Consider the following 13,876-nt stretch of genomic DNA (forward strand, 5'->3'; position numbering starts at 1 on the left):
ATCCATGCAGTTTAGCCTTGTTTGCTAATCACGACCATCTAAAAGGGATGCACCAGGTTTGAAGGACTTGGTGTGCCATACCAGAGGATGTTGTGTGGGGGGCGAGGGCCCAACACAGAGGGACCCTGAGGTGGCCGGGGAGACGAGCTGCTTAGAGGGCTATGCTGGGGTTTGGGGCGAACACCTTTTTGGCATCTATCTCTCCTTCGACCATGTGGGGATGGATGTCCACATTCATGCCTGCATCCTTGCACAGCTTGAGCAAGGTTCGAATGTTGTTCTTGGACAACCTCAGGTATCTGTGCAAGACAAGGCCAAATGGGTTAGTTAGTTGAGTGTGGAGTCCTCGTAGCTTCAACCTTTATTGAAAAGAGCTTAGATTTAAGCAGTGTGGGGTCTCTAAAGAGAACTGACTCTGTAGATGTTTCTGGAACTGACAGAGGTCTTATCAAAGAGTGGGATACCCCACAGAGTTGGTAGGAGTTTTTACCGGTGTAACTCTTTTGGAAATTAATTCGGCAACATCTGTTCCAGGCACCGTCCCCATCCCCACAAGTCCCCCCACAAGTCAGTATCTTTGACTCAGGAACTCCACTCAGGCCTTCAACTAATCCCAAGAAAAGAAGCCAATGGAATGAAAAACTACATAAATGAAAGTGTTCGTTTCGGGGTTATCAACAATAGGAAAAGAGGAAATTCCATCCACAGAGGAGTGGTTAAGCAAATAATGGAATATCCATCTCAAGGACCCTTCTGCCAGCATTAACATGGCATTGGAAGAAGCAGGTGCACTATGGTGATGGCGATGCATTATGCCACATGGGGAGAGATGCAGTGGTCAGGACTTCCATCACTGCCAGGTGTGTCTAATCTCAGTGATGCCAAGGCCTGGGCAAAATACAGAACAGTGGCAATAAAAGCTGAGTAAAATTGTAGGAAAGGTGAGTATTTTCTTTTAATAATATTCAAACAAAAAATTAGGCCGTTGATTTAAAATCTTAGCTAAAGCCCCACAATCCTGACTTGTACTGGAGAGAAGTGATGCCGTCAATGCTGTGTTGTCCAGAGAGATGCTCTACCATCATATCCTCAGAGCTCTTAGTTCTACAAGGGGCTTTGACCTCGTTCTCAGCTCTAGAATAAGGAGAAGGGTCTCCTACTCAGGCCACCTGCTGCTTAGTCACTTTGCTACAGACGATGGAGGAGGAGCTGCATATTGATATAACCTGGGTTTTCTACCCACTGGGAATGGTCTCCTTGTCCTTTAAGATCTGCCCAGAGCTTACCTGTTCTTACAGACATCTTACACCCCTCTCCACAGCCCCATGTCTGGACTACCTTTCCCTCACAGCGCCAGGCAGGGTCTGTCCCCTTCCCTTCCTTGCCAACCCAGCCCTATAGGGTCTCACACAAATGTACACGTGAGCACTCGCTAGGATCCCATTCTGGACGATTTCGTCTTTGTCTTGAATGTTTTTCTAATGGCTCATCAGAGGCCATCTTTCCCAATATTCTCCCTCTCTCCTTGGCAGGCAGGGGCCCTGCCCAAATCTCTTTTCTGCCCACCCTGAAGCCCAGGTAGGCTGTCCATTGGCCGGAGTCAATGAGAATCAACCCATCAAAGTGAAAGCCATAACCAAAGTCATCCATCCATGGAAAGGTCAAGCAAAAAGCTCCCTTCAGGGCAGCCTGGGTGGCTCAGCGGTTTAGTTCCATCTTCGGTCCAGGGCATGGTCCTGGAGACTTGGGATCAAGTCCCATGTCAGGCTCCCTGCATGGAGCCTGCTTCTCCCTCTGCCTATGTCTCTGCCTCTCTCTCGCTGTGTCTCTCATAAATAAATAAATAAAATCTTTTTTTTTTTAAAGCCCCCTCCGGTTGGGGAGGTTGCCACATCCATCTCTCAGCCAGTCAGGGAACAGAGTAGCACTTTGTAATGGGGTCACTGGATGCCAGGCATCTGAGGCCATCTGAAACCTACAGATGAGCTCACTGCTGTTCAGTCTACAAGGACATGCACATCATTGTGTTGTCTGTTTCTTCTACTGAAGTTTCTGAGCCTTGCTAGCATTGGGCTTGGGGGTGGGGGGTTCCTGATAAATAAGACGAAGGGCAAGTGAGGAGGAAGACCTCTGGTAAGAGCGGTAAATACCAAAGGGCTTCACCCGTAGTACCCTGGGATGTCTAAGACCCCACACGTAGCAGGTAGCCATGTGTGGGTGGATGGTGGCCACAATCTGGGGGATGGTGGCTACAATCACCAGCAACTCGACAACACCAGCAACCCAAGGCCGCCAACAGCTCAACCAGCAAATCATAGGGGGATTTTTCTCTTAACACTAGGCCACAGACAACTCATTTTTTCTTTTTGATAATGATGTCTATTGTGAGACATGTGGAAATATTGGAAGGGTGGCGCACGGGTCCAAAAGTGTGGCATCAGAATGGCAGGACCCAAATGTCATGCCCATCCCAGAGCTCATCCACCAACTAGCAGGCGAGGCTGCGGGGGAACCCACTGCTTCAGCCCTGGAAGGGCCCCTCGGGACACAAAGAGCGGGGTCCGCCACCCCCGGGGGCCCCAGCCCAGGCTCAGCCCAGGCGTCTGGAGCAGTGGGGACCTGCTCACCGGCAGCTCAGCACCTCCTCGGGCTTCAGCATCCTCACCGCCTCGGCCTTGGGCTCCGCGCCCTTCTCCATGAGGCTCCTCAGCTTGCGCTCGTAGGACACGTCGGACGTCCTGCTCATTACCCAGTCTCTCAGGAGGGTGGACTTCCGAGCGCTGAAGGCTGACGGCTCCTGCAGCAGGGAGTCGGCGATGCTTTGGTGGCGGTAGGACAGGGGCCGCTGCGTGGACTCCAGGGCGATGGCGTCCTTGATGTTGATTTCTGAAACGGGAGTTAGAGCTGGCCTGGGGGGCGGGGGGAGGGGGACAAAGCCCTGTCCCGGGGCCCCTGTCCGCAGGGTTCAGCTCCCGCAGCCTTTTCCTCCCTCCAGCGTGGCCCCAGCTCCCCGCCGCCCGCCCCTCCTCCCCCAAGGAACCCCCAGATGGACTTGGACCTGGTGGTTGTTTGGGTGGTTGCTCGACATGCGTTGTTTATGTTTTATTTTTTTAAAAAGGTTTTATTTATTTATTCATGAGAGACGCAGAGAGAGAGGCAGAGACACAGGCAGAGGGAGAAGCAGGCTCCATGCAGGGAGCCCGATGTGGGACTCGATCCCAAGACCCCGGGATCACCACCTGAGCCAAAGGCAGATGCTCAACCGCTGAGCCACCCTCGTGCCCCAAGATGGGGTTTTTAAAGGAAAAACAGTTTATTGGATGAAAGAGGAGAACAGTAGGTGCAGGCAGGAGGAACAGCATGTACAGGTGTGAGGAACAGCAGGTGTAGGCAGGAGGAACAACATGTACAGGTGTGAGGAGCAGCAGACACAGGTGTGAGGAGCAGCAGGCGCAGGTGTGAGAAACAGCAGGTGTAGGCAGGGGGAACAGCATGTATAGGTGTGAGGAACAACAGGTCTAGGCAGGGGGAACAGCATGTACAGGCAGGGGGAACAGCAGGTGCAGGCAGGGGGAACAGCATGTACAGGTGTGAGGAACAGCAGGTGTAGGCAGGAGGAACAACACGTACAGGTGTGAGGAGCAGCAGACACAGGTGTGAGGAGCAGCAGGCGCAGGTGTGAGAAACAGCAGGTGTAGGCAGGGGGAACAGCATGTATAGGTGTGAGGAACAACAGGTCTAGGCAGGGGGAACAGCATGTACAGGCAGGGGGAACAGCAGGTGCAGGCAGGGGGAACAGCATGTACAGGTGTGAGGAACAGCAGGTGTAGGCAGGAGGAACAACACGTACAGGTGTGAGGAACAGCATGCGCAGGCAAGGAGAACAGTAGGTACAGGCAAGAGGAACAGCATGTACAGATGAGAAATAGCACCTGTGAGAAATAGCAGGTGCAGGCAGGGGGAACAGCATGTACAGGTGTGAGGAGCAGCAGGTGCAGGCAGGGGGAACAGCATGTACAGGTGTGAGGAGCAGCAGGTGCAGGCAGGGGGAACAGCATGTACAAGTGTGAGGAACAGCATATGCAGGCAGGCGGAACAGCATGTACAGGTGTGAGGAACAGCAGGACAGCTGCACACAGACACAAATATATGAACTGTGATGGTGTCTGATGTTACCCAAATACGGGACTTGTACTGAATTAAACACTGTAGGGCTAGTGGGTAAAGAACTTAATTTTTTTCTTTCTAAATTTACCACTAAGTATTTTATAGATTTTTTACTGATAAGAATGTGATATTTCCTTCGCATTTCCATTTCTAGAAATGGTACTAGTACAGAGAAAGGGCTATCGTCTTTCAATGTATTTTTTCTAGTACACTAACAACAAAACCATATTTTATTATTTCTTTACTAGAATTTCTTGAATTTTATGGCTGTGTAATCATATCAAGGGAAAAAATGAAAATATCTTCCTTCTAACATTTAGGAAAATGATATGCTCTTCTTGACATATTGCATTTGACAGACTTTCTAACAGTGTCAATAATGATGATAGCAGTCATGCCTCATTTTGTTCCTGATTTTAATTAAAATAATTAGTATTTCATCATTCAGAATGATACTTGACACATTTGGTATGTTCTATAATATTTAGCAGCCTAATTCTTAGTTTACATACAGTTTTTATAAGCAATAATTGCTTGATTCTACTTTTTGCTTTTCTGTCATTTACTGACATGCTCTTATGGTTTTTCCTTTACTTTGTTGATGGAATAAATTATGTTCTTAGATATTCTGATATTGAAAACCTAACCATTCCTAACCTGCTATAAGAAATCCCATTTGTCACCAAATTCTACACATGAAACTAATGCACTATATGTGAGCTAACGAATTTAAATAAAATCTTGGAAATAAATAAATAAATAAATGAATAAATAAATAAATAAATAAACTTTATTCTCTTAAAAAAAAGAAATCCCATTTGGTCATGGCATGTTATTGATTTCATACACTGATGTATTTTCACACATGTATTTGGTATATTTGCTAAAATTTTAATATATTTTTTGCATCTATATTATTTCTTTGCAAATATTTTAATACTATGGTTCTGATGGCTTGTTGGATTAATGCAGAAGTGTCTGTAGTTTACATGGTCTGGAGTAGCTGAAGCAACATTAGGATTGTTCGTTCCTGAAAAGGCAAACAGAACCTGGTGTGAAGCCTTTTGTCTTGGTGACTTGTTCAGTGGTAAAGCGTCAATCACCTTTCAGTTTTTACTTCAGAAATTACTGTCTTCAAATTTCTTTATTCTATCACTTTTAATAATTTATTGTGGGAGTGGAAATTATTCTAGGTTTTCAAATATATCATAGAGAGGTGCATCTAGTGTTCTATTATCGCTCAGTTACATATTTCTCATCTTTGCTTATGTAATCTTTCTCATATCAAATCTTGGATTGATTGATTGGTTGATTAATTGATTGATTTAGCATGAGCAGGAGGAGGGGCAGAGGGAGGGAATCTCAAGCAGACTCCCTGCTGAGCTCAGAGCCTGTTGCAGGGCTGGATCTCACAACCCTGAGATCATGAGCTCAGCTGAAACCAAGAGTCAGATAGATGCTCAGTCAACTGAGCCACCTAGGCACCCCTTTACTCTTCTTTTGAACAGTTGTCATGAGGTGTTTATACTATTTATTACTTGCTTTTCAGAAAGCTAGCTTTGGATTTATCCTTTTGACTACTTTTTATCTTGGGTTTCATTAATCTCAGCTGGTATTTAATGTATGAAAACTCTTTTTCTCATATTATTTCTCCTATCTTATTGTAAATAAAGAATTGCTAAAAGTATTCATTTTTTTCTTTTTTTGTATTATAAAGACAAGAATTATTAATTTTAGTTGTTACCATAAATTTTCTTCTGAGAATAGATTTTGCCTTTGTTCTCATAGGTTTTGGTAAGAAACAGGAGCATATTTATGAGCTTTGTTTTCTCTGGTACAGGGTATTGTAGGAGTTTTTTCTTAATTTCTGACTGTTAAGTTGGGAATATCGTTTAATTTAAACTGTATTTCTAGTTATTGCTTTAAGATAATGTAGGTTGCCTTAAAATCTTTACTTTCTCAATGTTAATATTTTCTTAGTGGTAAATATGCGGATGAACTTTGTAGATATTCTTTGGCCACACAAAAATGCCTTCTGTATTCAAATATAAAGTTATGTCTATTTGATTCTAAAAGAGGTATATTAAAATCTCCCACTATAACTGTAGTTTTATTAGGTTCTTTTTGCAGTCTCAATAGTTATCTACTTAATTACTGTATTTTTTGGTATGTGTAGGCTTATGATTATTACTTATTCTCCTTAACATTTAAAAATATCCTTTTACTCTATGTGTTTCCTTTATCCTTAATTCCACCTCGTGTTTGCACTTCTTGTTAAGTCTTGGCTTATCCTTTTGTTTTCAAACTTTCTATACTAAATCTGATTTTAAGCGTATCTAGATTCTGATTTTTAAACCAATTATTTCTAGTTTAGTACCTCTGCTCTCACCTAGAGTATTTTTTTTCCCTTTTTTTTCCCTTTAAGTAAGTCATTCTTCCTGTAAGGCTACAAGATTTCATCAATAAAGTTCAAGAATTTTACTGAGATCTGTCTAGGGAGAATGAGTCTAGACCTCCCACAGTTATATAAATGGAGGAGTAGCCACCTGGAAAGAGGCTGTGATTTGCCCAAAGTCTCATATAAATTAGTGGCTGAATTGGGACTCTGTATACCCAGTTTGGTGCTCTGGACTGCCAGCAGGTCCCTGGCCAGGGAGCCTTAACAGATTCTGTTTATACATAGTGAAAACTGGTGCTATGTTCCAGAGGAATCATGAGCTGCCTATCCTCATCAACACAAATGGAAAATCCCTTGGAGAAAGAACCATAGCTTTTTCTGAGATATCTGAGCATCGCCTGCGTCCAGGTAGGTCTCATGTAGAAAAGAAGAGCACTACTATAAATTGTAATGATAATTAAACATATGAACTAATATTTATTGAGTGACTTGTGTGCCAGGCAGTGCTCAAAGAGCTTTCCAGGGAGGGTGGCACTACAGTCTCACAACCATATCATGCCCATTTAACAAATGAGAAACTGAGGATCAGAGAGATTAAGTCATGTGCCCTAGACACCAGAGCTGATTAGTGGTGGATCCAGGGAAATGTGAACATAGAATATGGTCCCTTTTTCTGGGCACCCATCCTGGGTACTGTCTGGGTAAAAATGACATATTCCTGAATCTGTGGCTGAATAGTCACTGTGTTTGAGACTCCAGAGGCTGACTGTGCTCATGGAGACAGAGGGTATTATTGCCTTCTAGACCTTGGCAATAGGGATGCACTCCTGCTCTGGCATCTACAGAATGACTTTCTCTCCCTGGGCATAGGTACCCGGGGAGAGAAAGCCAAGTGAATTCCATTTTTTTAGTCCAGCTTCTCAGACTTTGCCAAGATTTACTTTGGAAAAATATTCCAATTGCTTTCCCAGGCTCTTCTGCTGGCCCAAAGATGGAGTGACCTTTTACGAATTCAAAATCAACATGGTGGCCCTCAGAAGGGCCCAGGAGGGTGGTGAAAAAGGAAGGGAAAACAGAAAAGACTGTTTTCAGGGAACTAAAGGGAGGAGAGGCCGCAGGGAGAGGGCAGTGGCCCTGGAGCACAGTGTCATTGTGGCAGCAGGCTGTTGCCTCCTGGATATGGTGGCGGGGGGGTCAGTGGTGGGATGTGGGATGTGGTGGGAGGTGGCATTTCAGCTGTTAAGAGAAGTGAAAGGGAGGTTTGTGAAAATGAGGAGGGGGACAAAGATGAAATGGTCAGCTTCGAGGAGCACTGTGTTCCACATCGGGGCTGTCACTGCTGTTTTCAATTAGCTTTGGGGTTCTGGAGCTGGAGACACTTATATGTCACTCATTTGGGACACACAGAGTTTCACACAGATTTTGATTTTGTGGCCGTCCCAACACTAAAACTGTGGACGAGTGGGAGTTGTTGTGTCTGTACAGATGGAGGGGTCACATTCAGTGTTGAGGCTGCTGGTCATTCCTCACAGACTCTTGCTCACCGGATCACACAGAAACTTGGCATCGAGAGTGCAAGGGGCTCACTCTGCTGAGAGGGAAACCTGGACAGGCTGGGGATCCGGCTCTTGACAAGGACTCCGATGGTTCCAGTACTGACTGGGGCGGAGGAGGCCAGAACTAGGAGTCTGGTCTAGAATACCCTTCCTTGATCCACGGGTATCTCCACTTGGACTCCTGCCATCGCCCTTTAACTGGCTCCATGCCCTTCCTAGGCGCCGCCTTGTGTTGAACTTGACTCCCACTCATTGTAGGCCTCTTGCTGGCCTGCACAGGAAGCTCCCCTTGCTGTGCACAGACTCAGCCCTGACCCAGTTCCTGGGTCCCCCACTCGGATGCCCAGGTGGTTCCTGGGTGCCTCCGAGCACCTGTGGCGACTGAGCACCTGCTGCCCTCCAGTGGCTATTTGTTGCGTTACATTAGGTCGGACAAAACCGACCCTCTTTGAACTGGGTGGACTTGTCTTGGGGGGGTCGGGAGAGGGGTGGGTACTGCAGAGAAACCAAAGAACTGCTAAGTCAGTCCGCCCTGCTGGCGTTTTTGTGCAGTTATGAAAAGGATTATTTAATCAGCTGGTACGTGAATTTCTCTTAGGGAAGGAACTGCCTTTGTTTAGGAAAATATCTTGATAGACATCTTTTGAGGGTTTAAGACAGTGGAACAAAGGAAAGTAAGTGGTCCTTCCAGGTAGCAAGCCAGTGGGAACCGTGGCGTGAGGACAACAGAGCCTGGAGGAAAGGGAAGAGGAAAGAGAGAGGAAGATGTGGAGCGAGGCAGGCCCAGGACACCAGCCAAGCGCCCAGGGGGGTGCAAAATTTAAGGAGGTGTTCACCCTGAGGCTCCCGCAAGTGCAGAGTCCAGAGGGGGAGTGACTCCTGAAACCTTGCGCCTTGGGTGCCTGGCTCGCCTTGGGTGCCTGGCTCGGCTCCTTCAGGTTCCTGTGCTGGGGTGAGGGAAACACCCGGAGGTCACCCCTGCAGGCAAATGCAGCCAGGGAACTCCTGGTGGCAGGGGAGGAAGGACTCTGAGAACCCTTGAGAGGGTTTTGTGATCAATTTTTTTTTTTTAAGATTTTATTTATTTATTCATGACAGACACACAGAGAGAGGCAGAGACCCAGGCAGAGGGAGAAGCAGGCTCCATGCAGGGAGCCCGACGTGGGACTCGATCCCTGGACTCCAGGATCACGCCCTGGGCTGAAGGCAGCACTAAACCGCTGAGCCACCCAGGGATCCCTCAACTTCTGTTTTCTGTATAAATCTGCCACGAAATTCTTTCCCTCTGCTGCTCCAAACCTTCAGTAAAGTCTGTTTACACACAAAGGGTTCACGTGAGAGGTTTGGGGGGAAACGGGGCCGTGTTCTGTGTCTGTGTCTGCGGTGGCAAGGAGCAGGGAAAAGGGAACGACCCCCGGAATCGAGAGCCGCAGGTGCTCAGAGGCTCAGCGGAGCTAGGACTTGGGAGCCAGACTTGCACCCGGAGTCACAGAAAACTTGGGAAAGGTGTCGGGCCCCCCGTAGGCCGTATGTCAATCTATCTGTAACTATATCTAAACTTTTTATTTTGGAGTAATTTTAGATTTGCTGATGGGTTGCAAAAATGGTTTCCCGAATGCTAACATCTTACGCAAGCAGGACGCGTTTATCAAAACTCAGAAATTAACACAGGCGCATAACAGCTTTTTTGGATTTCGCCAGTTTTCCCACTAAAGCGCGGTTCCAGGATTCAGTCCAGGATCCTGCGCGGCATTTAGAGCCAATCATATTTAAATCTGACAGGCAAGTGAGCGCAATTTGGTTTCATTGGCTTCGGTGTATTAAATGAGAAGGAAAGAAAAGGACGTTTTGCGGGGCACAGTGGGAGCAGTTCTGCGCAGGCGAACTGGCAGCGGCTGCTCAAACGCTTTTGCCGGCTCCCCCTTTGGGCTAACTGGGATACCTTCCGCCGTTCTTTAACCACACACCTCGCTCCCAAGAAGCCAGGCACAATTAAAGCAATTGTTTTTCCAGCACCAGGGTCCAGCCCCCCTGAGCATTTTAGCAAATTTTTCTTTTCTTAGAAATCGCTATTTGCCCCTGTTTATTGAGCACCTAGTCTGTATCAGGCTACATGCTTTATATGCCTCATCTCACGGATACGCTACTGCGAGGCGAGTCGTGTTACCGTCCCATATTGTAGACGTGAACGCTGAGCCCCGGAGATGGAGCGGTTGACTCACCCCAGACTGCACGACTCTGAGTTCGCTGCAGAGTGGTGGGGCCAAGGTTCGAACCCGGGCAGCTCTGGGAACCGGAGATCTAGCATGACCTAAGCTTGCCTCTTCTTGGGTGTGAGCAACACCTGGTAGGTCTCGAGCCAGCAGGTGAGGTCCCTTTGTGCTACTCTGACGTTGTCACGTACCTAATTAGATAATTTGGAGCTCACGGACTGGGGCAGGCCCATGAAGGCTGGCCTCCTGAGCAGAGAGCCCCAGGTGTGGGCCGAGCCTAGACATCCCCTCGTCTGCTGCCTGGGTCATACCTGGCTGATGGTGTCATCCCTACAGAGCCGTGTGGCCTCTATGACCATCCACAGTGGCCAGGTTGTCGCGGACACTGCTGCCCTAAGAGCAGAGTGAGCCTCACTTCCCTCTGAGAGGCAGGTGATCGTGGGGGACGATACTGGCACTGCAGGACCGAGGTGCATCCCTTACCGGATTTCCTGGGGCCATCCTTGGTGTAGTTGCCAGGAATTATGCTGAGGCGGGGTCCCTTCGGGTCTATACTGTAGAGCCTTCGGTACATGATGGGGTCCCCGTTCTTGGCGACGTGACTGGAGGGCTTGGAGGGGAGCGGGGGGAGAAGTCAAGGCATGAGGAATAGGACTGGGCAGGGCCCCTCCACCCCGGAAATGAGTGACTGCAAGGGTTTGCTGAAAGGCAGGCAAAGTGGCCCAAGGAGAGGCCTCTCTGGGCCCTGGGACAGGTCAGGGGGGCAGGGATGGCATGTTGGTGGCTGCTCAGCCACGTCTCACTTTCCGGCGTGCTATCTCAGAGGGGGGCAGGAGCAGGTGGGCCGCACCTGGGAAGAAGGCCCCTTAGCACAGGAGTGCCAGTCTCCACGGGGCAGGCAGTTTTGGGGGGGGGATGCGAAGTGGGGGGGGTGCGGTGATTCATTTGGGTATTCCTGTGGGGCAGGAGCAGACTTCAGAGCCTTAAATTTAAGAAACGCAACCAGGCACTGTGCAGGAGCAGAGCAGGTACCCCTCCTGAACGTGGGGGGCCCGTGTTACCTTCTTGATGAATGCCCCCTGGGGTTTTCCTTTCTGCTGTTTCTGGATGTTTTGGGTTTTCTTTTCTTCCTTTCCATTTACTTTCGGTAGCACTATCCCCTTGGGTTTCTGCTTTTGAAAAAAAGAGGATTGCCCTGTGACTGCCAAGTGGTCAGAGGCCACTTTGGCTCCCACAGAGGGGTGGCCCCCTGGCCAGCGGGCTGCCCCCTCCCCACCACCAGATTTGGCCCCCACTCTGGTACTTCGGGCCCCCTCACCATTGTCCTGCCTCCAGACATGCCCCGGTGTAATGTCACTGCCCTCCCAGAACAACCTTCTAAACCTCAGGTCTGGCTGTGCCTCCCAACCTCAGAAGCCATCACTGGCTCCCTATTACCCTCTACACAAGGGCCCCCTCTCCCCAAGCTGGTAGGAATTCCTTCTGGCTCCCAAATAGCCTGCATAGCTGTTGCCATGGCCTGTGGTCTGAAGCCACAGGAGGGCTGCCCTGTCTCAGAGTCGGGCCAGGACACTCCCTCTGTCCCCAGAGCTCCCTTCTGGCCTGACCTCTCCCCATCCAGCCCATCATCACAATTCATCCTACCTTTCTCTTTCCCTAGGTGCTCCTCAGGGCATATGTGACTTTCTTTCTTTCTTTTCTTTCTTTCTTTTTTATTTTATTTTATTTTATTTTATTTTATTATTTATTCATGAGAGACACAGAAAGAGGCAGAGACACAGGCAGAGGGAGAAACAGGTTCCTCACAAGGAGCCCGATATGGGACTCAATCCCCAGACCTGGGATCACGGTCTGAGCCAAAGGCAGACACTCAACTGCTGAGCCTCCCAGGTGGCCCATATATGGACTTTCTTGTGCACCTGCCTGGCCCTCTACTCCCACCAGGCAGGCAGGGAGGACGCATTGGTTAGGGAGCTCCAGGGTCCAGGGGGGAGGGGCCGTAGAGGGTTGGGGGGACAAAGCCCCTCGAGGAAGGCTGAATCTACATGGTCTCCGCTTAGGGTGTGCTGCTTGTGGTTGTGTGAACATGCCGGCTGGGACTGGTCTCCAGGTCAGGTGCCTAGTGAGGATCCTGCTCGGCTGCTTGGTGGCAGAGGAACCACGGCTTGGTTTCCTCATCCGAAGATGGAAGGAATAATAGGATCTACGTCCTAGGGTTATTTTGAGAAATTAATGAATCACTATGTGGAGACCAGGAGAAGGGAGAGGAGACCACAGACAGGCTCCCTCCAACCAGCTCCACTAAAGGGCGCCCTCCACCTGTGCTGCCTGAGAGCTGCCACAGAACCATCGTCTTTCTCAGGAGCTTCTTTCATTAAAAAAAATAAGATAAATTAAATTTGCCAACATATAGTATAACACCCAGTGCTCATCCCATCAAGTGCCCATCACCCAGTTACCCCACAGGAGCTGCTTTCAAAAGCCAGGTGCCTCTGGGAAGGATAATAACGCCTGAAGATTTCATTGTATTTTCAATTTAAATTTGTTCCCTCCCTGAGTCCAAAATTATTTCCAGTAAAAGCCACATAAGAGGTAAAGCTGTGAAAACATTATTAGAATATGATCTTCGTGAGAAGAGACGCATGTTAATCACAGAAGTGAATATAAATTTCCGTGATTGATACTGAGTTCCAAGTGACTCAGCAGTCGAAATGGGGGGCAGGGGGTAGCCCATCCATAAATCATTAAATGCACCTTAATGTGAAATATGTTTATCAGATGTGTTGTTGTATGTTTGATGGAACTGGCACTCCAGATCTTTCTGAACATAAATTTCAAGTAAGCATATAAACAGACGGGAGCTTTTTGGAAAGGCAGGGGTACCATAGTGGTTGGAGCAGAGAAGGTGGGGGTGGCTATGGGGAGTTACTCTGACAAAGCCCATGAGCTTGAGAACAGGAGAAATCTGAGTTCGAGCCCCGGCTTGTCCCTTTATTAATTCTATGAGCTCAAGCAAATGACTACTCTGCCCCCCACTCAGCTTCCTTATTACCACCTCACTTGAGCTGAGGGGTAAGAATGGTGCCTACCTTGTAGCCCCGCGGGGAGCAGCCAACAAGCTAACTCATGTGCGATGCTAAGCTCGGGGCCTGGCACACAGTAGATGCTTAATAAACATTGTCATTAGGAATGCCATGTTTCACCCATTTTTCTCTGGGGGCTGGGGAATTCAAGGTCCAGTGGCATCCTCTACAGAGGGGACCATTTGCTAAGGACATGGCTTGAGTTTCCATAGATGATGGGCCTGGGGGAACTCTGGGGGAAACTGAGGCAAAACTGCCATAGTTCCTCGAGAAAGAGGGAAGGGCAGTACACAGACTGATAGTGTGTCTCCCCCCACCCCAACTCATATGTTGAAATTCTAACTTCCAGTGTGATGGTGTTAGGAGGTGGGGCCTTGGGAAGGTGGTTAGATTGTGAGTGGGGAGCCCTCATGAATGGGCTCTGTGCCCTTATAAGAGACCAGGGACACTGGGTGGCTC

At 48.3% G+C, this 13,876-nt stretch overlaps 1 protein-coding gene and 1 long non-coding RNA gene across 3 annotated transcripts in view; one reads left to right on the forward strand and one right to left on the reverse strand.

Annotated features, from left to right (window-relative positions):
• C2H16orf78 (chromosome 2 C16orf78 homolog) overlaps window positions 1–13,876 on the reverse strand; it is a 14,626-nt gene continuing 750 nt past the window's right edge. Inside the window, exons 2-5 of one of the 2 annotated variants that reach the window (XM_025447853.3) lie at window positions 11,396–11,506; window positions 10,818–10,944; window positions 2,628–2,886; window positions 1–299 (exon numbers count right to left, since the gene is read on the reverse strand). In XM_025447853.3, coding sequence (XP_025303638.3) covers window positions 152–299; window positions 2,628–2,886; window positions 10,818–10,944; window positions 11,396–11,506 — 645 coding nt within the window. In that variant the 3' untranslated portion in view covers window positions 1–151. The remainder of the gene's footprint in view (window positions 300–2,627; window positions 2,887–10,817; window positions 10,945–11,395; window positions 11,507–13,876) is intronic. The other variant, XM_025447854.3, reaches the window with a different exon arrangement.
• Window positions 10,718–13,876, forward strand: part of LOC125754144 (uncharacterized) — a 22,443-nt gene continuing 19,284 nt past the window's right edge. The window contains exon 1 of the long non-coding RNA XR_007407634.1: window positions 10,718–10,804. This is a non-coding gene — a long non-coding RNA (uncharacterized LOC125754144). The remainder of the gene's footprint in view (window positions 10,805–13,876) is intronic.

This window comes from Canis lupus, chromosome 2 (assembly GCF_003254725.2).
Source record: "Canis lupus dingo isolate Sandy chromosome 2, ASM325472v2, whole genome shotgun sequence".
NCBI classification, from domain to species: Eukaryota; Metazoa; Chordata; class Mammalia; order Carnivora; family Canidae; genus Canis; species Canis lupus.